Source organism: Suricata suricatta, chromosome 10 (assembly GCF_006229205.1).
Source record: "Suricata suricatta isolate VVHF042 chromosome 10, meerkat_22Aug2017_6uvM2_HiC, whole genome shotgun sequence".
Lineage (NCBI taxonomy): Eukaryota > Metazoa > Chordata > Mammalia > Carnivora > Herpestidae > Suricata > Suricata suricatta.
In genome coordinates, this window is record NC_043709.1 from 95864502 (window position 1) to 95888869 (window position 24368).

The following is a 24368-nucleotide window of genomic DNA, read 5'->3' on the forward strand; positions in this document are numbered from 1 at the left end:
ACAGTAGCAGATCTACTAACAGCAACAGAGCCAGGACTAGAAGTTTTTTTAATTTTTCCTGAAATTCATTGCCTGGCATTATTTATAAATGTCACATATATAAAATATTACTGTTAAAAGAGTTTTAACAACAGAATAAAATTACCTTTGTGAGGAGACCAATATCCTTTCTACAGATGTGAGCATTAAAAGTTCAGTATTGGGGCACTTGGGTGGCTCAGTCAGTTAAGCAACCGACACTTGATCTCAGCTCAGGTCGTGATCTAAGGGTCATGAGTTCAGGCCCTGCATTAGGCTCCACTTAAAAAAAACAAACAAGTTTAGTATTAAGCGAGTTGGAATGTTTGTGAAATTCAATGAAGTATGTGACTATATATTTTATATTATATACTAATTAAGTGATATTTTCCTTCATAGGATATGGGCTTAAAGGTATTCACCAACACAAAGATTCATAAACCCAAAGTATGTTCACCACCTGAACCCTATGCAATGCAGTCATCACGAAGATTATTTGCTTCTCCAGGTAAAAAAAAATTAAAAGTTAATATATTTAGTCAAATAAAAGATTTTTTAAAAAGATAAAATGTGATAAAATTAATAAGAAAGAACTTGTGATTCAGATATACTAAGGTTCCTGCTTAAAATCACATAGCAATACAAACTCAAAAATCCTGATTGTGTCAAGCCTCCACATATGCGATGCTGGAGAGAATACAAGGCCCACTGTAAGAAGTTTCCTAAGAGAGGAACAGGAACAGGGTGTCAACTATACTCCCTTTAAAAAGAAAGAGAGAAGTACAGATATGCAGCATAAAAGAAAGGATTATTTCTTATTGAGCAATCAGGAAACTCATTCAGGAAGAATCTGCCTCTAGGGGTACCTGGGTGGCTCAGTCAATTGAGCATTCCACTAGATTTGGGCTCAGGTCATGATCTCACAGTTGGTGGGACCAAGCCCTACATCAGGCTCTGTGCTGATAGCATGGAGCCTACTTAGGATTCTCTCTCTCTCTCTCTCTCTCTCTCTCTCTCTGCTCCTCCCCTACTTGTTCTTTCTCTCTCAAAATAAACAAGATAAACTTAAAAAAAATCCACCTCCAATAAATGGAGATGTGTGAGGTTGAAAAGGAAAGATATAATTTCTAGTCACAGGATCAGCGTAAATAGAAACAGAAATGTTCAGTTGGGTCTATATTCTCACCAGTTAGGTAAGGAAACTCTAACTTCCCAATAATATCGGTCAATTCAAGTTGAAATCACATTTATTTGTCAATGATATGGGCTACTTTACTGGTGAATCATATAGTAAGTAAGCATTTATTTATGGTCTGATATTGTCAAATCTTGGTGGAATATAGGTTGGATACAAACTAAAAAGTTTGTCAAAAATTAAGAAAAATAGTCAATGAAAATTAACTGGTTATGTGGAATTTAAATGAATATTATTATGTATATTTTATTATTTATAAGCTAAAGTTTATAATCCTTTAAAGTAGAATTCATAGTAAGGGTATCTTGGTGGCTCAGTCAGTTAAGCATCCTGCTTTGGCTCAGGTTATGATCTCATGATTTATGGGTTCCAGCTGCATGTCTGTGCTGTGCTGATAGCTCAGACCCTGGAGCCTACTTCAGATTCTGTCTGCCTCTCTCTGCCCCTCCCCCACTCACACTCTGTCCCTCTCTCTCAAAAATAAATAAACATTTAAAAATAATAAAACAAATGTTAAAAAAAAAGCAGAATTTATAGTGAACTTACATATAGGTACAAAATTTTTTTTTCAGAGAGCTGGTTGTTAAATATTTACCAGCACACCATTAACAGAAAATAAATAGGCAAGAGAACCCAACTGACCTTCTGACACATGTGGAAATAGACAAGATTTTTTAATGTTTATTTTTATTTTTGAAAGAGAGGGGCTCCTGGGTGGCTCAGTCGGTTAAGTGTCCGGCTTCGGCTCAGGTCATGATCTCACAGTTCGTGGGTTTGAGCCCTGCATCGGGCTCTGTGCTGACAGCTAGCTCAGAGCCTGGAGCCTGCTTCTGATTCTATGTGTCCCTCTCTCTCTGCCCCTCCCCTGCTCATGAACTGTCTCTCTCTGTCTCTCAGAAATAAATAAATGTTTAAAAAAAAAAAAAAGAAGAAGAAAGAAAAAGAAAGAGAGACGGTGAGCAGGGGAGGGGCAGAGAAAGAGGGAGACACAGAATCCAAAGCAGGCTCCAGGCTCTGGGCTGTTAGCACAGAGTGTGACATGGGGCACGAACCCACAGACTGTGAGATCATGCCCTGAGCTTGAAGTTGCTCTCTCAACCGACTAAGCCATCCACACTTTCCAACCACCTCTTTATCCTTGACGCTTCACTCCTATAAACTTTCTTGGAACCACTGTTATAATGTTTGGGGACAATGGTTCTTTGACCCCACAGAGGAACACACCAGATGGAAACTGACCCCTGCCCTTCTCCTGACCCAGGGAGGATCTTTCTCTGAGGCTCTTTCTGCCTCTAGGTCTCCATGTCCTCTATTTGTGATTCTTTCCCCAACCCCGGCACGACCCCAAACTTGAACTTATTCTAATACTCTAGAATCCAGTTTAAATAACACTTCCTCAAAAAAGTGTTCTCTTAACACCAAAGCATCCTCTCCTGGTTCCTGTCCATTCCATAAACCTGTTTATTTCTTTTGTAATAGGTATGACAATCTCTGATAAGCTTAATCTTTATATTTGTTATTTCTGTCTCCTCTCTCACCCACCATAGACATATCTGATTTGCAAAGAGGCCATGAATTTACAGAGATGGCACATGTTTCAGAGACTTTCACCGAGACTGTGAGAAAGTACTTCCCTGAGACGTGGATCTGGGACTTGGTGGTGGTTGAGTAAGTAACTTTCTTTATATATGAAAGGCAACAATATAGACTCCTCATAATTTTCCAGTTTTAAGTAATTTTTCAATGTCCAAGTATTTCTCTTAGACACATTGCTGTTTTCAGGAGATGTTTAACATAAATACCTCTGCTATGAAGTCTCATTATTCTAATTATATCAGAGCAGAGAAATTTTGCACACAGTTAATTCTAAGACTTCAAGAAAGTGGGAATAGAACCAGGCACTGCATAGACTAACACCTGTAAGAGATCCTCATTGGCCAACAATCTTGGGTTAAGAACAGAATTAGTCAAGCCAACTAGACACATTAGTAGTAGAATTAAAAATTGTAAGCCTGCCTTCATTGGAACAGTATTTTAAAGAGTAAAATTTAAGAGCAATCTCAAATTATATATTCAATTTTAATGCCACTGTCTATAATAGATAATGCTATAATTATATATCTAAAGAAGATACTGATATAGACTAGAATTAGAAACAGAATTGTAAGGAAAGAACATCTGACATTTTCCCATTTCAAATCTTGATTATTCTCTCCTTTATTGATATTTCTACTGAGTACCTTCAGGTAATGACAATAGAATTATTTACAGGAGTTCTCTTACTAGAAAGAATTTATTTCACTGCTTACTTTCTGTTCTTCACATTTCTATCCTCCCTAGTTCATCAGGTGTGACTGAAGTGGGAGTAACAGTCCCTGATACCATCACTGAGTGGAAGGCAGGGGCCCTCTGTCTGTCCAATGACACTGGACTTGGTCTCTCTCTTCCCGCCTCCCTCCGAGTCTTCCAGCCCTTCTTTGTGGAGCTCACCATGCCCTACTCAGTGATCCGCGGAGAGGCCTTCACACTCAAGGCCACCGTCCTAAACTACCTTCCCAAGTGCATCCGGGTAAAGACCTCTCTTTATTCAATTGAACACAAGGTAACAGTCCAGTAAATAAAAAACTGCATTTCTTTGAAATACTGACAAACTCCTGTGTGTAAGATGAGCTCACCAGAGGAGGAATACTCTCAGAGATATTCATATGTTACAGAGGCTTTGGTTGCTGGTGTTTTCAAATACGTGCAACTTAAAACAAGCTTCTGACCCTACCACAACACCACAAGTTTAGGAAGCTTGTGCAGTTCGACAAGGTGGACAAAAATCAGTACACTTCATTCTTGTGTCTTAGATCCCTCAAGGTTTTGACTTCCACCTTCCATTTATTTCACTTTCATATGGCATCATACACCATGAAACATATTAAACCTTACTTTAAAAGTTATTTGTGAGCATCTGACCTCCCCTGAAAGCACAACCATTTATAAATCATGTATACTCTGCTGGAAGAGCTGAGGGAATGGCCAAGATCCCAGGCCAAAGATGTAGAGGCAACATGCCATCATGACTTTTGCTCACCCCTTGTCCCTCCCATGAAAGAGCAGATTCTCGAAAAACACTAAGATTTCCATGTCAGCTCTACCGTATGGTCGTTGGTCTGCACTTAGGTCACCTTTGGTATTAGGCAACCTAAAATCTAACCAATCCCCAACATACTTTATTTCAAACCATTATGATGTTGGTCCCCTGCTCCTTCTGATCTGTCTCTTGGTTTCACGTGTGGTTTCAGGTTAGTGTGCAGCTAGACCTATCTCCTGCTTTCCTAGTCCAGGAGAAGAAACAAGAGTCTCACTGCATCTGTGGGAATGGCCGGCAGACTGTGTCCTGGGCAGTGACGCCAAAGGCATTAGGTGAGGGACAGTCTCCTAGAGACAATTCTCTACTCAAGGACTGTATATATTGGTAGGATCCTTATATCTAATGCTATTTCTCTCAAGCAAAAACATCCCCCCCAACAGTAGGATTTTTTCCTTTGTCTTTTATTCTAGGATGTCTAGAAGGCTATCCCCATTTCCCTTACCTCCATCTCTAGCTTGGATTCTGAGTATCATTAGCCTCTATGCTTCCATTCCTGCTAACTGTGTTTTTATGAAAACAAAAAAAGGTTACAAGACATTGAATACTTATGAAACTTGAGATTTGGAGGCAAGGAGAAAGAAGGTGATGTATGGCCCCTTTTTTAGGAAATGTGAACTTCACCGTGAGTGCAGAGGCACTGGAGTCTCAAGACCCATGTGGGATTGAGGTAGCTGTGGTCCCTGAATATGGAAAGAAAGACACAATCATTAAGTCTCTGCTGGTTGAAGTAAGTAAGCCAACCCAACTGATAGGTCACAATGAGTCAATAAAAACAATGGTGAATCCAGTTGAGACTTCATGTTTTAGTTAAGAAGGGGTAAATAACACATAATCACAGAATAGTTCACAACGTTCTCTTCTCTCTTTTTCTCTATCTCTCTCTATCTGTATCTCTATCTCTCTCTGTCTCTCTCTCTTGATATTTATATAATTTTTCTCACTTCTTTATCTACCAACATGCCTCCTTCATATTGCTTATACTAACAGAATTTGTTTATGTAATAGATGTGGAAGTCAGCTCCACTATCAAGAAATGGGTGGTTCCCCTATCACCATACACATCCATTCTCACCTCTACCATTTCTTTCTTTCCACCTAAAGCCTGAAGGACTAGAGAAGGAAGCAACATTCAACTCCCTGGTCTGTCCATCAGGTAAGAGTCACTCATCATAATTAAAATAGCGTTGACTAAAGTTTGTGTAACATTTCAAGTTCAAAAAATTTTATATAGGGGCGCCTGGGTGGCTCAGTCGGTTAAGCATCCGGCTTCGGCTCAGGTCAGATCTCATGGTTCGTGAGTTCGAGCCCCGTGTCGGGCTCTGTGCTGACAGCTAGCTCAGAGCCTGGAGCCTGTTTCGGATTCTGTGTCTCTCTCTCTCTGACCCTCCCCTGCTCCAGCTGTCTCTCTCTGTCTCTCAAAAATAAAATAAAAAGCAATAAAAAGAAAAAATTAAAAAAATAAAAAAATTTTTATATATAATAATTATTATTATATATATATAACATTATATATTATTCCTACACTTCCCTACAAAGTAAGACCCAGAGAACCATGAACCCATTTGAAAAGACACTACAGAAATTCACAATAGGAGATATAATTTTGTCTTGGTAGAGAATTTTCTAGTCTAAACAAAAACACTTAACAGAAATTTAGTACACTAAGAAATTTATCAACACAATATGTTCTCACCTCAAACAATGTGGAATCAACATCATGCATATGTTTCTTGACTTTCTCTACCTATTAATTTCTGTTTACTGTGTTTATTATACTGTCAAGATTTCAAATATATAAAATGTGTTCTAATTTAGCCTTACTTCTACGTTTAAGTGAATTTACCACCAAATCCTTTTATCATGGCTTGCCCTCCATTCCTGAATTCTTTGTTTTCATTTATTTCTTATATGTCTAAGGCTAATCATCAAGCAGTTTTATTGAAGTTTTATTGAGGCCTGGGTGGCATGGTCAATTAGGCATCCGACTTTGGCTCAGGTCATGATTTCACAGCTCATGGATTCAAGCCCCATGTTGGGCTCTGTGCTGACAGCTCAGAGCCTGGAATGTGCTTTTGGATTGTGTGTCTCGCTCTTCTTTCTGCCCCTCCCCCACCCACACTCTGTCTCTCTTTCCCAAAAATAAACAGTAAAAAAATTTTTAATTAATTTTTATTGTCCATGTAATACAAAAATACATTCTTCTTTACAAAACACAACTTCATATTAAAGGCAATATTTTTAATACTTTAATTATCATCCATGTATATTTAGAAATTATATGCATAGATGAATTTGTTTTATATGTGATTCATGTAAATGGTATGTTTCATTCTATAACTTTATAAGTAACATTTCATGACTTTTTACTTAGCAATCTAGCTTAAAAATCTAATCATGTTATATTATAGAACTAGGTAATCCCTTTTAATCCCATTCCTAAAAGGTAATTCCCTTTTATGGAATTTTAGTAAAATTATATACAATCAATATATCACAGTTCTGACTGGTATTTTTAGCTATTCTTCATTTTCTTAACTATTTGCCAGAATGAATAAATATAAATGAATAAACACCTCCTTCTGTACAGATGCAAGTTTTTTCCATTTTTTTAATGTTTACTTATTTTTGAGAAAGAGAGACAGAGCATGAGCCAGGGAGGGGCAGGGAGAGAGGGAGACACAGAATCTGAAGCAGGCTCCAGGCTCTGAGCTGTCTGCATGGAGCCCAATACAGGGCTTGAACTCGCAAACAGTGAGGTCATGACCTGAGCTGAGTCGGATGTCCAACAGCCACCCAGGTTCCCCACAAGTTTTTTTTAAATTGTTATTTATTTTGAGAGAGAGAAAGCAAGCAGGTGAGGGGCAGAGAGAGAGAGAGGGAGATAGAGAAAATCCACTCAGACTGTTTTCTAACAAAAGTTTCTTGGGGGGGAAGGTAAGAGAGATTTTTGTAACTTGCAAATAATACAGGGACCCTGGGTGGCTCAGTTGGTTAAGCATCCAACTCTTGATATCGGCTCAGGTCATGATCTCAGGTTTCATGAGTTTGAGCCCCACATTGCCTGCTTAGAATTCTCTTTCTCTGTCTCTCTCTGCCCCTCCATGCTTGCATACAAGTGTGTGCATGCACTTTCTCTCTCTCTCAAAAATACATAAAATTTTTTTTAAATTTTGAACATACAAAAATACATAATGAAATGCATATATTACATATAATGTATATATAAAGTATATAATATATAAGTTACAATATATATAACTGTGTGCATTCTCTCTCTCTCAAAAATATATAAAAAATTGTTTAAAAATTTTAAGCATACAAATACATATATAATATAATGTATATATTATATATAATGCATGTATAAAATATATAATACACAAAATACAATATACACTTTACATATATTTATCTTTATATATTTATTTTATTATATATTATATAATATATTATATATATTATTGTGTATAAATATATTTATATTTATTTATATATTATATATTCATTATATAATATATTTTATATTTCATACATTTACTTATTACATATATAATATAAAATGTATATTATATATAGTAGTGTATCTAAATTTTAATTTATAATTTGGAAATAAGTATACACCTTTAAGACTATCCCCACAATCTATACTGTAAACCTATCCATCACGTCCAGAAGTTTCCTCCCACTCTTAGTATCATAATTTCTGTGTGAAAGGAAGGGGATGCAGCATGAAGATAAATGCTACATTTCTCTTTCATCATCATGCAATTTACCAATCCTAAAATAACAGTAAATGTATGCCTGTCAGCAGCAATTATTTTATGTTCAGTGAGTCAAGACACTGTTCATCTTCATCCCCAGTCGCATGTCTTGGGCTCCCATAAGAATACTGTCTTCATAGCAGGCAAAATTTGAGGCCAGAGCATTACTGTAGGAACTTGGAAATTTCAGAGATTTTTCTTTTGCTTATATATATGCATTAGGGTTTTTTTCAAACAAGTGTCGAGTAAGATGGTAAGGGATAGATGCTAAACAAATCATAATGTGATAACCATCTCCTGCTAGCCATGGGATGATCACAACAGAGTCACAACATCATGGGCACTTGTCAATTTGTAGCCTTCTTTGGCATGCACTCTACATACAGGGGGAAAAGAGAGATGAGGAAGGGGAATTTCTGAAAATCTCAGAATCCTGTTCATACACATTTAAGATTTTTTTTTTAATAAAAGAGAAATGTTAAAAGAGAAATGACTTTTCAGAAGTCTAAGTATAAGGCATAGTTCTGGTTTCTGGGTTTTGGAGCTCTTCAGGAAGACATATAGCAGGAAAAAAATTTCATTATGGCTTATTTGTATGTTTCTCTAGGTTCTGGAGTGTCCGAACAATTATCCCTGAAGTTGCCACAGAATGTGGTAGAAGAATCTGCCCGAGCCTCCATCTCAGTCTTGGGTGAGCTCCAGCCCTGTGAATTATTCTATATGGGCAGTTTTTACTGCACTTTTTCCCTTAAGTACTCACTCAAAATAACAGCTATAATTTTAACTTCATTTTTACCTCCTTCTTTGGGTTTGTTCATTGCTCCCAATTATACTTCCATCCCTGGACAACTCACCCTTGCTAAAAATCTTCATTTTCCAACCTTCCTAAAATTATTCATTTCTTCTTAAGGATTCGGTTCAATTATAATCTACAAGCTTTATGATGTCCCATCTCTCCCATTCCCTAGGAGACATCTTGGGATCTGCCATGCAAAATATACAAAATCTCCTCCGAATGCCCTATGGCTGTGGAGAACAGAATATGGTCCTCTTTGCTCCTAACATCTATGTTCTGAATTATTTAAATAAAACACAACAGCTGACTCCAGAGGTCAAGTCCAAGGCCATTGGCTACCTCAATACTGGTGAGTGATTAACTGAGTGAGTGAAATCTTCGCAGCGTCATTTTAACAATAGACTAGATTTCCCAATAGGCTTGAGTTACTTATCAATTCTATAATACGTTGGCTTATCATAGTATCATAGTTCCTTTGAAAAGAACGCTGTGACTGATAATTTTATGGTAACTATCCAGGGTCCAATACCCCGTAAATGTTTAGGACTCAGACCTTCTAACATATAACAGCAAAATTTAAGAAATATCACCAAAGGGAAGCCTGGATGGTCACAATCTCGCAATTCATAGGTTTGAGCCTCACACCAGGCTCTCGGCTGTCAGTATGGAGCCTGCTTGGGAGCCTCTGTCCCTCTCTCTCTCTCTCTCTGCCCCTCTCCCACTGTCTCTCATAAAACATTTAAAAATGTTTTTCTTTATTTTAAAAAGAAAGAAATATCACCAGAGACCAAGGCATTTTGGCAATTTTTCTGGCCACAACACATATAATCTGTCATACTGTTTCATTAACCTTCTATTCCAGGTTACCAGAGACAGCTGAACTATAAGCACCATGATGGCTCCTACAGCACCTTTGGGGAGCAACATGGCAGGAGTGAGGGCAATACCTGGTAAGGGATAGACAGCTTCTTGAGCTCCTATTTTTGGACCAGCTCTTGTACATATCTCAAGTATATTGTACATTATCTCAAGCATATTCACAGTAACCTTATCATGTGTATTTTTAAACCTATAGTTGGCTATATTCAATACCTATACCAAGACGAGCAAGGTAACCACCAATAAGGCTGACATTCAAATACATGTATGGTAGATCTGTCCCCAAAATTCATCCTGTTAATAACAGCAAGGGTATTCTTTCTAAAATAGCTATTTGGGGGAGGGCACTTGGGTGGCTCAGTCGATTCTTGATTTTGGCTCAGGTCATGATCTCATGGTTTGTGAGTTCAAGGCCCTAATCAGGCTCTGCATTGACAGCTCAGAGCCACCTTGGGATTCTCTCACCCTCTCTCTGTCCCTCCCCCACTCGAGCTCTCTCTCTCTCTCATCTCCTTCTCTCTCTCTCAAAATAAATAAACTTCTAAAAAATAGAGTAAAATTTAAAAATAGTAATAATAAAATAGCTATTTTGGTGGGGGGAGGGGCACCTGGCTGGCTCAATCAGTAGAGCATGTGATACTTGATCTCGGGTTGTAAGTTCGAGCCCCATGTCAGGTGCAGAGATTACTTAATATTAAAGTCCTTTTTTAAAAAAAAATTTTAATGTTTTTTATTTATTTTTGAGAGACAGAGAGAGACAGTGCGAGCAGGGGAGGGTCAGAGAGAAAGGGAGATACAGAATCTGAAGCAGGCTCCAGGCTCTGAGCTAGCTGTCAGCACAGAGCCCTATGCAGGGCTTGAACCCACGAACTGTGAGATCATGACCTGAGCCAAAGCCAGACGCTTAACCAACTGAGCCACCCAAGCACCCCAAAATTAAAGTCCTTTAAAAAATAATTATAAAATCAGGATGCTTGGGTGGCTCAGTCATTTAAGCATTCAACTTTAGCCCAGGTTATGATCTCATGGTCCGTGAGTTTGAGCCCCACATCGGGCTCGGTGCTGACAGCTCAGAGCCTGGAGCCTGCTTCTGATTCTGTGTCTCCCTCTTTTTCTGCCCCTCCCCCACTCATGCTCTGTCTCTCTCTCCTTCAAAAATTAAACATTAAAAATTTTTTTAAATAATAATAATAAAAATAAAATGAAATCACTAGTTTTAAATAGCTATTTTTCTAAAATAGCTCCCATAACCATGAGCTTTTAAATAATATGGGCAGTGAACATATCATATAACTTTTAGATAAACCATGTTAACTTCAATTTATGGTATGTTTTTAGATCATACTCATCCTGACTGAGAACAAATTCACTCATAGGAAGAAAGAAATGAGGAGGACCCAGTGACATGAAACATTGTTTTAAAATCCCTAAGGCAAAGCAAAGCAGTTAGAAGTTACTACAGTCCTCTGTAGAAGATTCTCCCATGTATAGAAAGAGCTCTCTAAAGAGAAGAAAGATGGAAAGCCTTACTTAAATAAGTAAAAATAAGTAACACTAGAACATTAGAACATTACTCACTGTAGCAAAGAGAAAATGAGTCAGCAAGGAAATACTAGATCTAGCAGATTAATCAAGCAGTTTGAAGGAGACGGGAGTTCTAAATACCCATGCATACCTGTCAGGTGACTCACATCAATGTAAATGGTGTCATATGAAGCGTGTTACTGTGGCACAGTTATAAAACTATTGTAATAACATGATTATCATCATCACTTCCCTCCTGCTCAGGCTTACCGCCTTCGTACTGAAGACTTTTGCCCAAGCTCGAGCCTACATCTTCATTGATGAAGCACACATTAACCAAGCCCTCATCTGGCTCTCCAAAAAGCAGAAGGACAATGGCTGTTTCAGGAGTTCTGGGTCTTTGCTCAACAATGCCATTAAGGTGAAGTGTTCACGGAATTAGCTTTGATCTGTCCATTCTGATGTCTACAAGGATGAGAAGAGGAAGTAATAATATAGGAATTCCTCAGGAAAGGCAAAGAAAGAAAGAAAGGAAGGAAGGAAGCAAGGAAGGAAGGAAAAGAACTAAGAAAGAAGGGATGGAATGTAGGTTGATTGTGCTAATTTGCCCCCATGGGGAGGCATATGAGTAAGGATACATTCCATGACACACAAGGAGCTGATTAGGAGCATTCTTAGAAGTTAAAGGACTCAAATCTCTTCTCCCCCCCACACTTACAGGGTGGAGTGGAAGACGAAGTGACCCTCTCTGCCTACATCACCATTGCCCTTCTGGAGATTCCTCTCTCTGCCACTGTAGGTACCATCGTATTCCCCTCCTAGGGTATAGTTCTGGACACAATGAAACCACTGCCCTGCTGTCAGAGATATCACCTTACTACACACCATGTGTCAGCGTCCCTTCTATGCCACACCAGTGCTTCTCAGATCAACAGAAAATGTGGTCAATTCATTAAGAAAGTTATACACCATCTCAGTGATGCCTCTAAGTTACTTCTCTCCTAAGACCTCCCACTACTGCCATATATACACTGAAAATGAGTTCTAAAAATATGGTCTGTGTTCCTGCCTTATTAATGTAATAACAACATAAAAAATACTGTTCTCTCTATCCATAAAAACGACAATAGATGGGGGCGCCTGGGTGGCTCAGTCGGTTAAGCATCCCACTCTTGATTTTAACTCAGGTCATGATCTCATGGTTCATGGAATCGAGCCCCATGTCGGGCTTGGTACTGACAGCACAGAGCCGCTTGGGATTCTCTGTTTCTCCCCCACTCTCTCTGCCCCTCTCTCCTCCTCCTGAGTGGCTCTCAAAATAAATAAATAAATAAATGTAAAAAAAAAAGAGAGAGAGAGAGAATAGATGGACACATGCATTTGAAAAAAGATCCATGTTTACTTGAGAAAGCTAGTGTCCCTGTTCACATAGCTTCGTTCCCTCCTTGTTTTCCCTCCTCAGCACCCTGTTGTCCGCAATGCCCTGTTCTGCTTGGAGTCAGCCTGGAATTCAGCAAAGGAAGGATCCCATGAAAAGCATGTCTACACCAAAGCACTGTTGGCCTATGCTTTTGCCCTGGTAGGTAACCAGGACAAGAGCAAGGAGATACTCCACTTACTTAATGAGGAAGCTGTGAAGGAAGGTGAGCAAACATCCCACATTCTCTGTATCAAGAACTATACTTCAAAACCCCCCACACCTACCTCCTGTGATTACTTTCCCCTCTCTTCTTTTGTCTATATTATCATAAAATCTGGAATTTCTTAAGCAAGTCACACATCAAAAGCTAAGAGGCAGTGTACCGTAGTAGCGAGAAGCTCAGCCTCGGGAGACTAGCACCAAAATGTTTTGACCTGTGTGACTTTGGGCAAGTTGCTTCACTTGTCTGTGATTCAGTTCCTTCATCAGTAAGATGGGGATAATAATAGTGTTTACCAGGGCACCTGGGCGGCTCAGTCGGTTGAGTGTCTGCCTTTGGCTCAGGTCATGATCTCATGGTTCAGGAGTTCAAGCCCAACATAGGGCTTGCTGCTGTCAGTGCAGAGGCCCCTTCAGATCTTCTGTATCTCTCTTTATCTGCCCCCCGATCTGTCTCTCTCAAAAATAAACATTTTCTAAATTAAAAAATACATAGTATTTACCTCATAGGGATGTGTCAATATTAAATGAATTACTATATGCAAAGCATTTAGTAGATTATATTGGTACATAGTAAGTGCTATAAAAGCATTAGCTATTATAATTACAATGTACATTCTTAATACATACCCAATCCTTACCTGGTGTATCATATCATTTTAAACATAAGAAAGGACTGAAGGAAGTAACCCCATGAGTAAATTCTGGTATTTTATGCTCATATTACAAGTCTGATCATGTTGACAAATCTATTCATATTCAATTCTAGGTCTATATGAGGGGTCAAAAAATAGAAAATAAAATGCAAATGACAATATTTTATCCAATAAAATATATTTTGCCTTTCTCCCTTAAGAGTGCCATTAATTGTTTATTCTTTTTTTTTTTTTTTTTTTTACTGCGAGAAGTCTGGTAATTTTATTTTATTTATTTTTTAAAAAATAGTTTATTGTCAAATTGGTTTCCATACAACACCCAGTGCTGTTCCTCACAAGTGCCCTCCTCCATCACCACCACTTCTTTTCCCTCCTCTCCCTTCAACCCTCAGTTCATTTTCAGTATTCAATAGTCTCTCAAGTTTTGCGTCCCTCTCTCTCCCCAACTCTCTCTCCCTCTTCCCCTCCCCCTGGTCCTCCATTAGGTTTCTCTTGGTCTCCTGTTAGACCTATGAGTGCAAACATATGGTATCTGTCCTTCTCTGCCTGACTTATTTCACTTAGCATGACACCCACAAGGTCCATCCACTTTCCTACAAATGGCCATATTTCATTCTTTCTCATTGCCATAGAGTACTCCATTGTATATATATACCACATCTTCTTGATCCATTCATCAGGTGGTGGACATTTAGGCTCTTCCCATGTTTTGGCTATTGTTGACAGTCCTGCTATGAACATTGGGGTACATGTGCCCCTATGTGTCAGCACTTCTGTATCCCTTGGGTAAATCCCTAGCAGGGCTATTGCTGGGTCATAAGGGAGTTCTATGGATAGTTTTTTGAGGAACCTCCACACTGTTTTCCAGAGCGGCTGCACCAGTTTACATTCCCACCAACATTGTAGGAGGGTGCCCGTTTCTCCACATCCTCACCAGCATCTATAGTTTCTTGATTTGTTCATTTTAGCCACTCTGACTGGTGTGAGGGGGTATCTCAGTGTGGTTTTGATTTGTATTTCCCTGATGATGAGTGATGCTGAGCATCGTTTCATGTGCCTGTAGGCCATCTTGATGTCCTCTTTGGAGAAGTGTCTGTTTATGTCTTCTGCCCATTTCTTCACTGGGTTATTTGTTTTTTGGGTGTGGAGTTTGGTGAGTTCCTTATTATTGTTTATTCTTAAAATGTATTGGGAATGTTTCAGATATACAAAAAGGCATAAGGAATCATTAGCAAACCACTTTATACCTCCCTTCCAGTTTAAGAAACATAGAATTACCAATGCAGGAAAAAATTTTGTGTGCCCCTTCCACCGACAAAGGTAACCATTACCCTGAATTTGTCATTAGCATGTCTATGGACTTCTTTATTTTTACTGCATATATATTCCTAAACAATATTCAAGATTTTTATGTGTTCTTCATCTTTCAATAAGCTATTACACTTAGGAGTATTTCTGCATTTTGTTTTCTTGTCTGTTTGTCTGCCTTTTGTTTTTTAAGTTCAACACTGTGCTGAGTGCCTATAGCTCTAGTTCATAATTTTCACTGCCACATAATATATTGCAATATATAGATGAGTCATAACTTATATTAAGGAGTCTCTCCTCATAGGTTTTATTTCCTATTTTTGTTATTGCAAACCATGCCGCGGGTGAATACTCACTTATATTCCTTGTGTGTGTGTGTGTGTGTGTGTGTGTAAGTTCCCATAAGTTCTACTGCGAGAAGTGAATTGCGGATTAGTAGTCTAAACACATCTTTCCCTTTGCTGGATATTCCAAAATTGCTCTCCAAAGAGTAATTTACTTCCCACAGCAGTGGAAATTAGTTCCCATTATTTCACACCCTCGTCAGCCTTTGGTATTTTAAGAATTACTGTATTTTTTCTGCCCTAAATGAGTGTGAACTCTATTATCTCATGTCATCTGCGATCCTCACAAGAAATCTCAATAGGAAAACTTACAGAAAATTTAACAATCCCCAGATAAGGTCTGGATAACATCGGAAACAAGACATCACCACAAGCAGTGAGCGAACTCACTCTACTATTTCTCCCCAGCGACCCAATCATAGCATCCATTTGACAATGGAAATGGCTGTGTGCTTATGACGTAGCAACATTCTCAGCCTTAGGCTGGCTGAAATAAGCGCGTTCAGATTTACACAGAACGAAAAGCATCTAGATAAGATACAAGGAATATAACTGGAATGCACCCCTCACTTAAGCTCTGGCTTAAATTAAATATGCGTATCGAGTCACTCACATGTCTCTGTTTCTCATCTCCAGCTAATTCCATCCACTGGGAGCGACCTCAGAAACCCAGGGCACCAGTGGAGCATTTTTACGAACCCCAGGCTCCCTCAGCTGAGGTGGAGATGACATCCTATGTGCTCCTCGCTTACCTCACAGCTCAGGATGCCCTGACCTCCAAAGAACTGACTTCCGCCACCGGCATTGTGAGGTGGATCCTAAAACAACAGAATGCCCACGGGGGCTTCTCTTCCACCCAGGTCTGTGTTTGCCAGAACCTTTTACTTCACCTTCGGGGAACAAAAGTTCTGAACAAGATATAAAGACGTGCAGGAAGAGAAAATGAAGATGAGAATAACTTGAAATGAGGAAAATATTACTAGGATTCAGGGAGAATGAGAAATAAGGAAAAATGAAAGTCAAAGAGGGCTAAAAAGAAAATTCCTGCAGTTCTGGCACCCTGTCCCTGTTATCACTGCAGTCCCCTCCTCCCAATAAAACAAAAGTGTACCTCCCTAAAGAAACGAGACCCTATCTGCAATGGCCACAGCAGAATGAATTTTAAACATCTACCTTCTGGAATCTTCTGGAAGTTCTAAGAGTCCCTTTCAAACTGTTCTCAGAAGCGCTATTCAAAACCCCAAAATGTCTTCTTGCAAATCTCTGCATTTGAAGGTCCCCTTTAACTGGCTTATTTTAAAGTTTACACATATTATGCTTCTACTATTCACCCCTTACTATACAAATATTTCTTCACCAGCAGCATGAAGAACTTACTTTATTATGTCAACATCCTAAACCTATCTAAAAAAATCTATCAATATGTTCACAGCAGGAAGCTTTATCATCAGAAAATTTAAGCTTATTTTTCCATATAAATGGAAAAAATGGAATGCTTTTATTACAACAATTATTCTTTCCTAAATCTATTATTTAAAGAATGTCATTCAGGTTCCATGCTGATGAGAACTAAGAATATGACATGCAAGGTTGGGAAGAATCCAGACTTCTGGTTAAAAAAAAAAAAGGAGAGCCAAAAAATGTCAGTAAATCAAGAAAATAATTATAATTAAGCATGACCTTGATCATGGCTGCAAAGGGTTTTCTCAGGGCACTGAACTCAGCAGCAGAGCAGACTTTAATTTGGGGTGAGAGGCAGACTGATCTTTGGTTGAGTGACCACAATTATCAAGTAAGACATCTCAGACAAATAGCTAAGGCCAATTAATGATTCCCATTCATATATATTTTCCACATCCCATATGCCACAAATATTTATAGATAGGAAACGATTGGTTTTCTGAGAAATAAAATAAGCTTCTAAAGCATACAATCCAGGGCACCTGGGTGGCTCAGTCAGTTAAGTGTCTGACTTCGGGTCAGGTTCATGGGTTCGAGGCCCACATTGGGCTCTGTGCTGACCGCTCAGAGCCTGGAGCCTGCTTCAGATTCTGTGTCTCCCTCCTTCTCTTCCCCTTCCCCACTCACAATCTCTGTCTCTCAAAAAATGAATTAAAAAAAAAGCATACAGTCCAAGAAAGATATGTGACTGTTATGGTTCTATCTGTGGTAACTATCTAAGGGTTCGAATCAATCTTAAAATTAAGTCTCCAATATTAAAGCGGCGAGGGAAGTAAGAAAGAGGACATCACAGTCCCTCCTGTGGACATGCCTTGGGTTCCTCAAAAGGTTACCGAGCCTACATAGGTTCTCTCCTTGGTCTCTTCCAGGACACAGTGGTGGCTCTCCATGCCTTGTCCAAGTATGGGGAAGCCACATTCACCAGGACTGAGAATTCTGCAGAGGTGACCATCCAATACTCAGGAACGGTTCTTGAAAAATTCCAAGTGGACAGCAACAACCGCCTGTTACTACAGCAGACTTCATTGCCAAAGGTGCCTGAAGAGTACACCGTGACAGTGACAGGAGAAGGGTGTGTCTACCTCCAGGTGAGACTCTCTGGGCACATGGGGGCAGAGGGCCCACAGGAACTATTCGCACTGAAAATTCCTATCTCAGAAAATGATAGGGCAACTCAGAGAAAGAGTGGAGGAAGTTTGGAGGAGTTCTGGTGACCAAAGGAACACAGATTTTATGTCTTTGATGTTCCACAGACGTCCTTGAAATACAATATCCTGCCAGAAAAGGAAGAGTCCCCATTTGCTTTGGATGTTCAGACTCTGCCCCACACTTGTGATGGACCCAGAGCCCACACCAGCTTCCAGATCTCACTGACTATCAGGTGAGACTTCTGATGGGATCATCTAATTCTGGGTATGACAACCAGTCTTCTTACTGGAACTCCTCAATACGCTGAGTGGTGTGGTGACAAATGTTTGCACTACATTTATTGTAAAAAGCAATGTGTCCTCATACCGATACAGAATTTCTTCATGATGGGGACTCATTGTGCCTCCCCCACCTTCAGAATCTGTGATTGGGAAACCTTATTGTCAAAAAGTTAATTCCCCTCAATAATAACTAAAAAAAAAGATCATTAACCCTGGCCTCTGACCTGAATTCCTGATTTAATTCTAAATGTAATTGAATTCATTCTGTTGTAATGAAATTCTATATTTTCTTGCTCTCTCCAAGACAAAGATGGAGAATTCCCGAAATGTCTGAATAAAAGGATGTAGTGACTCTCTGGTTAGAATTCTGATGGGCAATACATAAATCTCAGATTAGACACAAAATAATTGATAGGCATATATACACAAGAACGTTCAAATAGCTCCAGGGCTTACAAAAAACTCTGTCCACAAGAATATTCTTGTGGGGATACTATTCAGGACAAAAGTTAATAGTATATGTAACAAATGATGGGCAGAGATTAGAGGTCTCAGACCCAGCTATGCATCACTTGCAGAACTTCCTTAAATTCCAGAGCCTTGAGTCTGTACATGTGAAATCTGGATTCATCCGGTCTAGGTTAAAGGCTGGTCACTGTAGCTTTAACAAGCCCCCTGGGGATTCTCATGCACAACTGTCTTCCACTTGGGGAGAATATTTAGGAAGGTTTCCATGGACATAGGAAAAAAAGAGTATTTGGGGCACCTGGGTGGCTCAGTTGGCTGAGTGTCCAACTCGGGCTCAGGTCATGATCTTATGGTTCATGGGTTTGAGCCCTGCATCGGGCTCTATGCTGAAAGCTCCGAGCCTGGAGCCTGCTTCAGATTCTATGTCTCCCTCTCTCTCTGACCCTCCCCTGCTCACACTGTCTCTCTCTTTTTCTGTGTCTCTCTCTGTTTCTCTCTCTCAAAAAATAAGTAAAACATTTTAAGAAAGAATATTTAATAACATGGAAAGCCCTAATTTCCTTTCTTCCCCCAAATCTTCAGTTACACTGGGAGCCGCCCCACCTCCAACATGGCAATTGCTGATGTGAAGATGGTATCTGGCTTCATCCCCCTGAAACCAACAGTGAAAATGGTAGGTCTATTATCAGTCCAGGAGACTCTATTTTATTTAATGTTTTGTGTATCTCCAGACTAAGAAAAAAGTAAAATATTTTAAGTAATTTCTCCCAAAGTCTAATACTTTCTCCAAATTAGAAATATAATTTAGGGTGTTTGTATATGGGTTTTTTGATGTGTTTTATTCCTCATTGAACTTTGTTTTCATGGGTCTCAAAATTCTGTGAACAGGTTTTTGGTCAAGTTGTTGCCATTAAAAGGTACTTATTAAAATAAGGGGTGCCTGCATGGCTCAGTCGGTTAAGCATCTGACTTTGGGTCAGGTCATGATCTCATGGTCTGTGAGTTCAAGACCTGCATCAGGCTCTGTGCTGACAGCTCACAGCCTGGAGCCTGCTTTGGATTTTGTGTCTCCCCCTCTCTCTGCCCCCTCACCCACCCAGCTCGCTCTCTGCCTGTCTCTCTCTCTCTCTCTCAAAAATAAATAAACATTAAAAAATTTTTAAGTACTTATTTTAAAAAGCTAATAAAACATACACACACACACAAATGAAGGGTCCACAAAACATTCTCCCTTCCTTCTCAGGGTTTTGTGAGGCATTATGATCATTAACCAGTCTTACTTTTAAACTCAAATGGCCAACTGAGACATGCAGTTCTGAGATCATCCTTCTACCACTGATTAAGACCAGGGTGACAGGTATTAGGGATAATATCCATGTAGCCTCCTGAGCCTTCCAGGCAGACATGGTGACCTTCCCAGATGCAGTGGCCTTTTCATTCACTGCTTTGATGACACCCACAGGGACTGTCTGTCTCATTTCACAAACAGCTGTCTTCTAGGAGTCACAACTACTAGAAGAATATCAGCACATTCCTGGAGCTCACACTCTTAAGAAGATAAAACTTCTGCACCAGTGGAAAAAATATATGAAAACAACTGATGGACATAAACTAGAAATATTACAGAAGTTCAGAGGAAAATGAGATCACTATAAATTAGAGCAAGCAAAAAAAAAAGTTTAAAAAATAACCTCCTACATGAAGGAATAGAATGTAAATTGAACATTGAAATATGGGAAATTCCCAAATTTAGTATATTTATTTCACATTTCTGTAGCTATATCAACTTTACACCTAAGTCATGTGCCATACTAATATTAAATGCTGCATCCCAAGTATCTTTCATTTTTAATTTAAAAACATTATCATCTCTACCTAGAAAAATCATTTGAAGATACTTTACCCTCAGGGCCAAGTTGGTAATCAAAATTCTTCTTTTCTCTGGTTTCCCCAGAGGCTTCATCTGTTTATTAACATTTGTGATGTGTTAATTTTCTCCAGCTTGAAAGATCTAACCACGTGAGCCGAACAGAAGTCAGCAACAACCATGTTTTGATTTATCTGGATAAGGTGAGAGCACTGCCGCTCTAATTGTAAAAAATATATACAGATAATACTCCTAAGGGAGTTATAATAATCCTATTCTAAAGGAAGTGAATGAAGACATTTTTGAGACATTACCTCATGGTGGACATTTGGGCATTCTAGGGGTGCCTGCGTGGCTTAGTTAGTTAAGTATCCAGCTCTTGATTTTGACTCAGGTCATGATCTCACGGTTCATGAGATCGAGCCCCTTGTCAGGTTCTACTCTCAGCAGAGAGATTCTCTCTCTCTCTCTCTCTCTCTCTCTCTGCCTCTCCCCTGCCTGTGCTGTCTCTCTCAAAGTAAATAAATAAACATTAAAAAATTGAGTTTTAAATATAAATTCCAGTAAATATTCTCCTCTCCTTTATTCACATTTCATGTGAGACAATGGGAAGAAATGGCTTATTATAATATTGGGATATGAATATTTCTAGGGCCTCATAAACAAGAAATTCTCTATACAATGTGTTTATTATGTCCATAACCTATTTGGAAAATATTGAGTAATATAAGGAAGAAACCCAATAGTTTCTCTTAGTAAATTTTAGTAAGAATCCTTTAGTAAAAAGGATCAACTTTTTATATTCCTCTTTGAGTTGACATAGTATTCTACAAGAGAGAGAAGTAAAACTATCCCAAATGTCTGGATATGTGAAAATGGACATTGCCATTCAATCAATAAAATCATATATCATTCACCCCTATAAAGAGAGTCCATGCAGGTACTAGCATTTATAGGAATATATGAATTTATTGGATTATTTAAGAAAATTTTGGGGATTTTTCATTTACTCTGGGAACTTTCTACTATTTGAGGATGTTGTTAGTTGATAAAAAGGGTTATTTTTCCTCAAGAAAGTGGGTGAATACTTAAACTCATTTGAAGAAGAAAGAAAAAAACTTTTAATTCCCTTTTGCTTTCTAGGTGACAAATCAGACACTAAGCTTGTCCTTCGAGGTTCTGCAAGACATCCCAGTAAGAGATCTGAAGCCAGCCATAGTGAAAGTCTACGACTACTATGAGACAGGTAAGTGTGAACAACTTCCACAGAATAATTAATTTTTTTTTAATTTTTAGAGAGAGAGAGCCAACTTGAGAGAGGGGCAGAGAAAGAAAGAAAGAGGAGTCACAAGCAGGTTCCAGGCTCAGTGCAGAGCTCAAGGTGGAGCTCAATCCCACAACCATGAAATCATGACCCAAGTTGATACCAAGTGTTGGTCACTCAACTGAATGAGCCACCCATGCGCCCCTAGAAATTAAACTTCTGATCACAGAAATTTAGATCTGAGAAATGTGTTGGGACCCCTTATTACACTAACTGTCCTTCTTACTTCATTTTGTCTACAAGTCTGATTCTTCTCTACTATACTACATTGTAGAAACTACCAATTGTCTAAATATGTCAATTACTAAGACAAACCACCTATAGCATATTTTAGCTCCCTTTTCTTCAGATAACTCAATTATAAGATAACATGAGATTTAAATAAGTATAACATTTGAACTGTCCTTTAGAAGGTTAGGGTAAAGAGAAACACAACACAGTGTATTTGAAGAATTAGCAACTAAGACCACAAGCAATGCCATCAAACGGATGATGCTGAAGTTTCTGATCCAAGTCTTCCCATAATGAAAGGATTTTTAACGGACTTGTCTCCCACAGATGTTTGCTTTCCCTCTCACTTCAGCTAATGGTTTTTGTTTTTATTCAGATGAGTTTGCAATTGCTGAGTACAGTGCCCCTTGCAGCAAAGGTAAGCAATGTATGGGCTTTTCAAATGCAGTCAGATCCCCTTTGGCTTGTCTCTCACATATCACAAAATTCTGGCTAAATATTTTTCATAGATATCCTCTTGCTCATAGTGAAACTTATTACTGAAAAGTGCATTTCTTGGGAAAAGGCCACTGACGGTCAAACTTTAAAGAGTTCATAGGATGACTTTTTGAGTGATTCTAAGTAATAAATCTCACTTCCCATTCTATTAATCAGGCTTCCTTAGGTGCTGTGCTGCCCAGATCTAAAGGACAGAATATTCGTTGCTCAGGAAACCCACATCCCTCTTGATTTTTCTCTTCTTTCCACTATCACAGATCATGGAAATGCTTGAAGACCACGTCAATGAAAACTGCTTTGCTGGAATATGTTCCACAGACTCAGGTCTCTGTGGAAGAAAAGAATTTTTGTATGTCTGAAGATTTGAGGAATAAACATTTTTTCTGGTCAATGTTTATCACTGTGTCCTCATTTGTTCAATAAACATTATAACATTTCCATATAATTCCCAGTAGGAATTTAAGATTAAAAATTTACCACAATCAAGGGTTGAGGGACTTCAGAAAATTAAAACTGTTATGGGGATGTTGGTCCAAGTAGGTTTCATTTGGGGCTTCAGGGGAAGTATTGGATTATGTACTAAGAGAGTGGGAAGTGTGTTTGGTTTCAGGAATACCCTAATAAAAAGTCAGAGTGCATTTTTGGAGAAAATATGACTGTCTCGACTAGAAAAGACTTTCCACATTAAAGGGAAATAATGAAATACAAGGTTGGATAAGTTACATTGGGAGGCAGCATAACTAGTTAGAACTTCACCTGAACAGGGGTTACATGTCCTCAGTTAGACCCAATCTGCCATTGATTGATATGCATGATCAGTTTCAATAAAAGATGTCAGACTGAAAATGTTGAACAGGTGATACATCAGAAACGAGTGATCACCTATCAGGTGTAAACTCAAGAAGCAATTCTGAGAAATCAGCATCCCCACAATATCCAGTCTCTACATTTTCTTTGTGATAAGTAGTGAAATCATTAACTGTGTAGATAGAAGAGCAGAAACTTCAAGAGTCTGTTAGAGATCTCTGGAATAATCCTAGGATTCCTCGTTTTCATTTGGGTGAGTTTCAAAGAAGCTTGGATGGTATCAGCTAAAGTTTAAGCATTCTTAGTTTTATCTCCAGACTGAGCAAAAGTAAAAGATAAAAGCTATCACTGAACTCCACACATTCAAGCCTCCCCCTCTCAACCCTACATGAATTCCAAACCACTAGCAAAGCTGCAATATCACTGTAGAGGCCCCACACAGAAAAATACACAGGGTTGATGGAGCACAAGATTTATTCAGCACAAATTTAATAACCAGGACCAAGCTAAAATCCTTCCAAAAAACACACACGATTCTCCTGGGGCGCCTGGGTGGCTCAGTCAGTTAAGCATCCGACTTGGGCTCAGGTCATGATCTCATGGTTCATGGGTTCGAGCCCTGCATCAGGCTCTGTGCTGACAGCTCAGAGTTTGGCGCCTGCTTTGGATGCTGTGTCTCCCACTCTCTCTCCCCCTCCCCCACTCATGCTCTGTTTCTCTCTCTCAAAAATAAATCAACATTAAAAAATATTAAAAAGAAAGAAAGAAAGAAGAGAACAGAAAAGAAATGATTCTCCTAACAGTGAAGTGGTCAGGGACAGGGTTTCCTTCTTTGGAGAATCATGTTTCATATTTTATACAATTTTCAGTGTGCTGTGGTGGAAAAAGCATGTGTTTTTAAAGCTGTGGAAAATGTAATGGTCTCAAAATTCAACTCTGACATTTAGCACCTATGCAGTCTTAGCCAGCACTTAACACTTCTCACAACTCAGTTTTCTGATCTAAAAGGAGGATGTTGGGGCG

General features: G+C 38.9%; 1 protein-coding gene and 1 long non-coding RNA gene across 2 annotated transcripts in view; one reads left to right on the top strand and one right to left on the bottom strand.

Moving 5' to 3' along the window:
- LOC115303498 overlaps nucleotides 1-16105 on the bottom strand; it is a 68786-nt gene extending 52681 nt beyond the window's left edge. Inside the window, exon 1 of the long non-coding RNA XR_003914086.1 lies at nucleotides 15873-16105. This is a non-coding gene — a long non-coding RNA (uncharacterized LOC115303498). The remainder of the gene's footprint in view (nucleotides 1-15872) is intronic.
- The window catches only part of LOC115303495 (alpha-2-macroglobulin-like), a 45766-nt gene extending 22831 nt beyond the window's left edge, over nucleotides 1-22935 (top strand). The window contains exons 17-36 of the mRNA XM_029953280.1: nucleotides 418-526; nucleotides 2761-2881; nucleotides 3554-3782; nucleotides 4504-4624; nucleotides 4958-5079; nucleotides 5454-5505; nucleotides 8721-8804; nucleotides 9082-9258; nucleotides 9772-9859; nucleotides 11577-11733; nucleotides 12033-12107; nucleotides 12775-12955; nucleotides 15896-16119; nucleotides 17590-17808; nucleotides 17974-18101; nucleotides 19201-19291; nucleotides 20620-20688; nucleotides 21629-21731; nucleotides 22417-22458; nucleotides 22796-22935. Coding sequence (XP_029809140.1) covers nucleotides 418-526; nucleotides 2761-2881; nucleotides 3554-3782; nucleotides 4504-4624; nucleotides 4958-5079; nucleotides 5454-5505; nucleotides 8721-8804; nucleotides 9082-9258; nucleotides 9772-9859; nucleotides 11577-11733; nucleotides 12033-12107; nucleotides 12775-12955; nucleotides 15896-16119; nucleotides 17590-17808; nucleotides 17974-18101; nucleotides 19201-19291; nucleotides 20620-20688; nucleotides 21629-21731; nucleotides 22417-22458; nucleotides 22796-22812 — 2409 coding nt within the window. The 3' untranslated portion in view covers nucleotides 22813-22935. The remainder of the gene's footprint in view (nucleotides 1-417; nucleotides 527-2760; nucleotides 2882-3553; nucleotides 3783-4503; nucleotides 4625-4957; nucleotides 5080-5453; nucleotides 5506-8720; nucleotides 8805-9081; nucleotides 9259-9771; nucleotides 9860-11576; nucleotides 11734-12032; nucleotides 12108-12774; nucleotides 12956-15895; nucleotides 16120-17589; nucleotides 17809-17973; nucleotides 18102-19200; nucleotides 19292-20619; nucleotides 20689-21628; nucleotides 21732-22416; nucleotides 22459-22795) is intronic.
- The last annotated feature ends 1433 nt before the right edge of the window (nucleotides 22936-24368 follow it).